Source organism: Henckelia pumila, chromosome 4 (genome assembly GCF_033568475.1).
Source record: "Henckelia pumila isolate YLH828 chromosome 4, ASM3356847v2, whole genome shotgun sequence".
NCBI lineage: Eukaryota > Viridiplantae > Streptophyta > Magnoliopsida > Lamiales > Gesneriaceae > Henckelia > Henckelia pumila.
The window spans coordinates 122821762-122829321 of NC_133123.1; the positions used below are offsets into that span (position 1 = coordinate 122821762).

The 7560-nt window shown below is 35.3% G+C and overlaps 1 protein-coding gene across 2 annotated transcripts; it reads left to right on the top strand.

Moving 5' to 3' along the window:
* Positions 1-4337: 4337 nt before the first annotated feature.
* LOC140866242 (uncharacterized) lies at positions 4338-6725 on the top strand. Of its 2 annotated transcripts, none has more exons than XM_073271188.1 (5): positions 4338-4452; positions 4556-4796; positions 5053-5228; positions 5494-5785; positions 6489-6725. In XM_073271188.1, exons 1-5 carry the CDS (start codon positions 4371-4373, stop codon positions 6553-6555), a joined length of 858 nt encoding a protein of 285 aa, XP_073127289.1. In that variant the 5' UTR covers positions 4338-4370; the 3' UTR covers positions 6556-6725. The 2 variants fall into 2 exon arrangements, with proteins under 2 accessions (XP_073127289.1, XP_073127290.1); XM_073271189.1 differs by having other exon boundaries at positions 6494-6725.
* The last annotated feature ends 835 nt before the right edge of the window (positions 6726-7560 follow it).

Genomic DNA, 7560 nt, shown 5'->3' on the forward strand with positions numbered 1-7560 from the left:
CAGTTTTCCAACAGAAACTTTTTCACCGGTAGCAATGTTCAAGTTTATTAGGATACTACTTGCCATGACAGCATGGTATGAATATGAAATATGGCAGATGGGTGTGAAGACAACATTTCTTAATGGAAACATTAAGGAAGAGATTTACATGTCTCAACCTGAAGGATTCACTTCAGAGATCTATTTATGGTCTCAAACAGGCATCAAGAAGTTGGAACTTAAGATTTGATGACACAATCAAAGAGTTTGGTTTTGTTAAAAATCCTGAAGAACCATGTATGTATAAAAATGTTAACAGTAATGCAGTGACATTTTTAGTACTTTATGTTGATGACATTATTCTCATTGGGAATGATGTAGGAATGTTGCAATCAACTAAAGTGTGGTTATCCAGTAAATTCTTGATGAACGATATGGGTGAAGCATCCTATATTTTGGGCATAAAGATCTATAGAGATAGATCAAAGAGGAGGGTTTGACCTAATCCACCTATATAGATACCATACTGAGAAGGTTCTCTATGGAAGAATCCAAGAGAGGACATCTACCAATGTGTCATGGAATTTTTCTATCTAAGTCAATGTGCCCTAAAAGTGACGAGGAGATAGAGATGATGACACGCGTACCGTACGCATCAGCCATTGGTAGTGTCATGTATAATATGATTTCAACAAGGCCTGATATTGCATTTGCTCTGAGTGTCACAAGCAGATATCAGGCAAACCCCGGTCCAATGCATTGGAAAGCTGTGAAATATATTCTGAAATACTTGCGAAGGACTAAGAATATGTTCATGGTATACGGGGGAGGAGAATTAAAATTGAAAGGCTATACTGACTCTAGCTTCCAAACATATGTGGATGATTCGAAATCAACCTCTGGTTTTGTATTTATTCTTAATGGTGGCGCTGTCTCTTGGAAGAGTTCCAAGCAAGACACCGTGGAGGATTCCACTACTGTGGTAGAATACATAGCAGCATCGGATGCATCAAAGGAGGCAGTTTTGGATGAGGAATTTTGTTGAAGAGTTGGGCGTCATTCTTTGTGTTTTTGATCCAGTACCAGTTTACTGCGACAACACTGGTGCCGTTGCCCAAGCAAAGGAACCCAGATCTCATCACAGATCCAAACATATACTGAGGAAGTTTCACATCATACGGGAGATTGTGGAAAGAGGAGACATCATTGTCGAGAGGGTAGCCTCTGCAGATAACCTTGCTGATCCACTTACCAAGCCCCTGCCAGGACCATTGTTCGAAAAACATCGTGAATCAATGGGTTTAAAACTAATGAGTAGTTGGCATTAGGGCAAGTGGGAGATTGTTAGAGTGGGTGCCATAAGACCAACTGTTGGCAGGACATTATTGACTCTATGTAAAAACAATCTTTATTTAATACAATTTATATTCTATATATATGGCAATCTTTATCTCTATATCCATGCAAGCTGCATTGATAAAGACCTTGAATATACTATAGTGCATGAAAGATGAGACATCATTGGATGGTAGTAATGAAACACATCTTTATTCCACTGTATATTCTAAACATAGTTCATAGTCGATTAAGCCGTCCAAAAGAAGGATAAGGGTCGCTTAAGATTAAGACTATCATCTGTGATGTGGAGTACCACGTTTCATTGGTAATGAACATAGGATGTTTGAAGCATACAGATTGTGACACATAGGATGTGTTCATAGAACTACCCTTGTAGAACTTTCCAAGTGGTTATCAGTTTTTCGAGTGGATGAAGTCCTGATTATGGTTGTACATCATTAGTCCTTATGACCCGGGACAACACAAGGCTCTATGTACTAATACTACACTTTGATCATCTTACTGGCTCCAGGAGAGAACCACAGTTTTATGGTTGGGTGTAGCTATGACATACATGAGAGTCAGTGGTTGTCATCGGAGATTCACCACACATTTGAGAAATGTGGATCCTATATGATTTGAGGAAATGAAAGTGTATTCAGTCTCTGGCCAGAGCATGATATATGCTTTAGGGAAATGGTTTCTCTAGTTGCATATACAATACCACTATGCATTATCCAAGATGAATTAATATAGTTATTGAATCATAAGCAACTCTCGATATATCAATGGTTGCTGATTCGATCGGGATATATGAGATGAAGGGACTGTACTGTACGCTAATCATAATCCACTGGTTCTTGCAGGCATTATCAGTGATACCTAGGGAATCATGGGGCGATGTTTCTAGGCGCTCATACCATGATTCGATGGGTCTAATCAAAATTGTTATGACGTTCAATAATCAATAGTTGACTATTGAATGGGGCAAGAAGGGTAAGTCCGCATAATGAATAAATGTTATTCTGAATCACAAAGGTTGTGAACCCATGGCTAGTTGTATCCCTAAACCATTTAGGGTCATACAATTACTAGATTTGAGAATCCCGTTGAGATAGTTAAATTTAATGGTTGAATTTAACTACCAAATTTTAATTTGATTAAACGTTCATTATTTTCAATCGTTGAAAATTCGAGAGAAACTTATAAAATAAATCGAAGTGTTTCATTTATTTTAGAAACTTTAAAATCATTGAACTTGAATTGTTCAAGCCCAAGTGCGAGTTAATGGACTTGAATTTTTTCAAGCTCATTATGCATTGGACCTTGTATGACAAGTCCATTAGATTGTGATCCATATGAAATGAAAAGTCCAACAAGAGAATAGCCCCAAAATGTTGTAGTATGCAGATTTTTGTGGTTTTCCAACTTGCCACATGTTTTGCATTAATGTTTGGGAAACAAACTCACATGCATTCTCTATTATTGATGGACAACTCTTTCATTGACATTAAAAGAGTGTTTCCCACGTTGGTTAAGGTGTATGACACTTCTGATTGTTTAAAATAATCAACACAACCAAAAACACTCCAAGTAGAGAGCATCTCTTGAAAGAAGAACAAGTGCAGAAAACTGTTTTGAGTTCTTGTGCTTCTTACTCCATTCTCTTCGAAAATTTCTTTGGTTTTTCTAATGCAAAACCATAGAGGAACCTCTTATCTAGTAGTGAACTTGATTTGAAGTATATCCAAGGTGAATCAAGCCAAGAACGAAGCCAAACAACTCAACATAGCTGCTGGAAATTCTAGTGCAGAAAATTTCAGATTGTGTTGCTATTTTGCTTGAGGATTAGGAGACAATTCAAGAGCTTATTCTTTTGAGAATAAGTTGGTGTCCATCACAAGTGATTGTCACTTGTAGGTATAATCTTAATCTCTCCTCTTTTAAGTTTATGAGTTGCACAAACCATACACATGTTCAAGTAAGCTTCAACTATGAAAAACAGAAAACGTTTCTGAAAGTTTTTGTTTCTTCCGCTGCATTTGCTTGATCTTGAGCATACAAGGGCTTGTTGGGAGTGTCCTAACATGTATATCCTTCAGTGAATACCTGAGAAATTGAATTACCTAACTACTGAAATGGATGAGCATGTTGAATCTTGAAAAGAACCTTCTTTCGATCGGCATATACCTCCAATTTCCAGCACCAATTTTTTTCATTTATATTTCGGTTCCGATTTTTAAATCTTTTTTATCGGTTATTTAAATAAATTCGGTCTTTCTGTTTTTCTAAAATAAATTCGGTGCTATTCGGTCCGGTCAATAAGCAAATTGACCGATTGCACACCCGGGATATATTCAAACAAAAAAATATAATTGCTAATAATTATCCCAATTAAAGTAGTTCCAAGCCGAGATTATGGGCCCAATTGTAGTTGGGCCTATTCCATTGGAGGCGGACTTTTATAAGTTTCATATATAAACCCATCAAACAATCTATAGCTGATAAAGTGGACTGAGTTTATTGGGCTTACTTGCTTATTCTCTTCTTGCAAAGTGGTGCATTGTGATGGACTACAGATCAACTCATCGTCCAATATAACTAAAAATTAACACATTCTGCATCGTTTATTGGGTTTACTAGCTTATTCTTTTCCTTAAAATATTATTTCTTTTACGGCTGTAAATCGTTCACTTGATTTGGATTCATGAGCTACAAAATGAAATGTCTTCCGAGAGCCTACCATATTTGTATGACATCCAAAACAAATCTAACATCCAAGAATTCTCATCAAGCCGTAACAATTCAAAACAATTTTTAAATAATAATATTTAAATTTATTCTTTTCCAATCAAATCAATTGGATTTTCAGTTTATACATAATTACTCATAATAGGGTACATCGGATAGCCTCTCGGGTGATGAGACCAACCCGGCCCAACAACTAATTCTGGGTTAAAATTGAGTGTATCCGGTTTTGGCCCAAAATCCATAAATAGTGTAAACTGTACAGTGTTGACTTGTACAGTTTAGCTACTCTCACGGTAGGTTCGATGCAAGTAACAATTCCAACAACATTTGTTCAGACAAAAGTGTTACCCTTCTTCTCAAGCTCCCTCTTCGGACCTCATCTAGGTGCGCAGATTATGCTGTTTTCGGGTTCTCTTTTTATTTGTGTTTCAAATTCGCGCTGCACGTGTTCGAATAAATGTTTACTTGAGTATATGTGTATTTGAAGGCGTGCGAAAGTTGAAAATTTTGATCACAGTACAACGCAGGAGGGACAATGGAGGGTTCCTTGTAAAAGGGATGTCTGGGAGTTTGGAGAAATGTGATGGGAATGGTATGGAGATTGTTGAATGGGGTGTTCTGCGCCCTGCGACGGAGGATTATGCGGAAGAGGCCATTAAAGCTTTAAAGGCTGGGAAAGTGATTGCTGTTCCCACTGATACCCTTTATGGTTTTGCTTGCGATGCCTGGTATGTGCCTTATTCTGAATTCTTCTTTTATTTACAAAGTGGAGGTTTGTTTAGTCCGACCCAGGGAGGAAATATGATCGAACTTCTATGTGGTTGTGATTATTATGATATACTTAATTGCTCTTGAATATGGTTGTAGAATAAGAGGGCGATAATCCTCGTTTTCTCTGATCATTAAGATGGGATTTCGTATATAAACTATTGTCTCAAATGTGGTGATATCAAAGCTTATTGTTTGTATATTTGCCTAGTGTAGCTCCATGGATGCAGTGCATCGGATTTATGAAATTAAAGGTCGCAAGTACACAAGTCCTCTAGCAATTTGTGTTGGTGATGTTAAGGACATACAACGCTTTGCTGTCATCGATCACTTGCCTCATGTGTTGCTTAACTCTCTTCTTCCTGGACCTGTAACACTGGTATTAAGACGAGGTTTGTGAAGCTCATTTAGCTTTTTGTTTTAATTATTGTAATGAATTGACCTTTGGTCATGATATTGTTTCACTCTTTTTGGCAACAAAGTTAGCAAGTTAGATTTTGTAAGTTGGAAATGCTCCTGGCATTAATTCGGTTACATTCTATGTTTGTTTGATTTCTCGATATCACCTATAACATTCTTTATGGGGAATATATTATATTTTCTTTGTTTATAGTTGTTGCAGTGTAAACTACAAAACTTTATGTTGACATATCGCAGGGGAGATGAGCATCCTTGAGAAATCTTTAAACCCAGGTTTGGAAAGCATAGGAGTTCGAGTCCCTGATCACAACTTCATCAGATTAATAGCCCGTGGTTCCAGAAGTGCATTGGCCCTGACAAGTGCGAACTTTAGCGGGCAACCTAGCAGCCTTGATATCATGGATTTTGAGAATCTCTGGAAGCACTGTGCATACATCTACAATGGTGGTGTTATTCCCTCTGATCGTTCAGGATCGACAATTGTAGACCTCACTGAGCCAGGAATGTACAAGATTCTAAGACCTGGGAGGTAAACTTCAAAAATTATATGAATTTTTTTTCACGATTGTATGAAGAGATCTAATCCGACATTATTATAACTAAGAATTTGTCATGAATGTTTTAAAGAGTTTGGTTTAAAAAAGAATAGAAAAGAAGATACTTTCTATATTAATCTAGGCGATTCAAATATGCATAAACAAACTCATTAGAGTTTCCAATTCTTTTCATTTACTCGTCCAATGAGGTGATATTAGTTTCGGGAATAAAATAACTCGGAAGCCCGTTTTTAAGGAAACTATAAGAGTCTCCACATGATTCATACAGTTTTTGTTCTCATGCTATCTGTCTAGCGGATGTGCTTAGACACCTCAGGAAAAAAAAAACGGACGCACCTTGTTTTTTTTTTCTTGGGTAAAAAAAATCTCTCATTTGGTAATGAACTAACGTTGAGCTTCCTGTTGAATGTATCAGTGCAACAGAAAGTTGAATTTTTAATCAAACATTAAATCTGTAAAACGATCAGACTTATGGTTTATTATTGAAGGTTCACATCCTAATCAAGAACATATATTTCCTTCCATTTCTTTTTCGAGTACGAGTCACCCCTATGTGAAGAACTGTATTTTGCATCCGTGTTGACAAAGATATGTCAAAAACTGAGATTACATGATGGTTTTGTTTTGTTAGCATGTTTATCAAAGCTCGTTCACTTTTGTGTTTTGTCTTGGCAGTGCAGAGGAAGAGACCATAAAAATACTTGAAAGGCACGGTCTAGCAGCAAATGCCAACACCACATGACAACTCCTGATTTATTGTGTGACGGGTATTGTATTCAACTAAGCTTGTTGATGTATTTCTTGCATTTTGTACCATAGAAGCTGTTTTTTTTCCTTTCACATTGTTAGCTTGTTGTAGTTCTGAACTGGCCTTTCCACATAACAAAGTAGGGAAAGAACCTTCTTTCTACATTCATCCGCCCATTTTGGATTCCGGTGGTTGTATTCGCTTGTTTATTGTTCAAATATAAAAGAACTGTTGATATATTTTGATCTATTTCTAAAGGTGAGATTAAACAAGGATTAAGCGTAAACATGAATAATTATTGATTTGAAAATAACAATTATAATGTTTACATGAAATTTTTAACTATGTCGACATGCAATGCATAAAAAATATCAATAGTTGTAATATGAGATATATTCAAATAAAAAAAGTAAATTATGTAATTGCTAACTATTATAGCATTGTTAAGTTGTGTCACGGCCTTCTCAAATAAAAAAAAAAGCCTTTTTAGAATATTTAATTATCATATAAGTTCTTAAAATAACATAAAAATTAATTAGCATAAAAATATAATATATGTAGGACTAAATGTTTGTCGTTTTACCAAAAATTATAGCTGGTGGTATTGATTGCCATAAAATACTTAAAATCATGTGTTTAATAAATAAAAAAAATTAATATAATCATTTCACTTATATAAAGTATAAACTATGATCATTATTTTACACACAAAATGTTTGCATTCTTCACTTGTGTATGATCATGGCTCCAAACAATAGGTCCGACATTCGAGAAAATACAATAGTATTTTTTAAAAAATCTGTAATCCTATATTTAGTTTAAATTAAATCTTATTTTGTGTGTATATAAACATAATTAATATTTGTACGAATATATATATATATATATATATATATATATATAGATATATATATAATTTTAAGATAGTCTAAGACAAGTTATTATAGTTAAATATGAGATATATTCAAACATGTTGAAAATGTTGAAAATAATTAGAGT

Coding starts and splice junctions, on each gene's coding strand:
- LOC140866242 (XM_073271188.1), top strand. CDS start 4,371: ATGCAAGTAACAATTCCAACAACATTTGTTCAGACAAAAGTGTTACCC. Junction 4,453..4,555: donor CCTCTTCGGACCTCATCTAG/GTGCGCAGATTA, acceptor GTGTATTTGAAG/GCGTGCGAAAGTTGAAAATT. Junction 5,786..6,488: donor AAGATTCTAAGACCTGGGAG/GTAAACTTCAAA, acceptor TTGTCTTGGCAG/TGCAGAGGAAGAGACCATAA.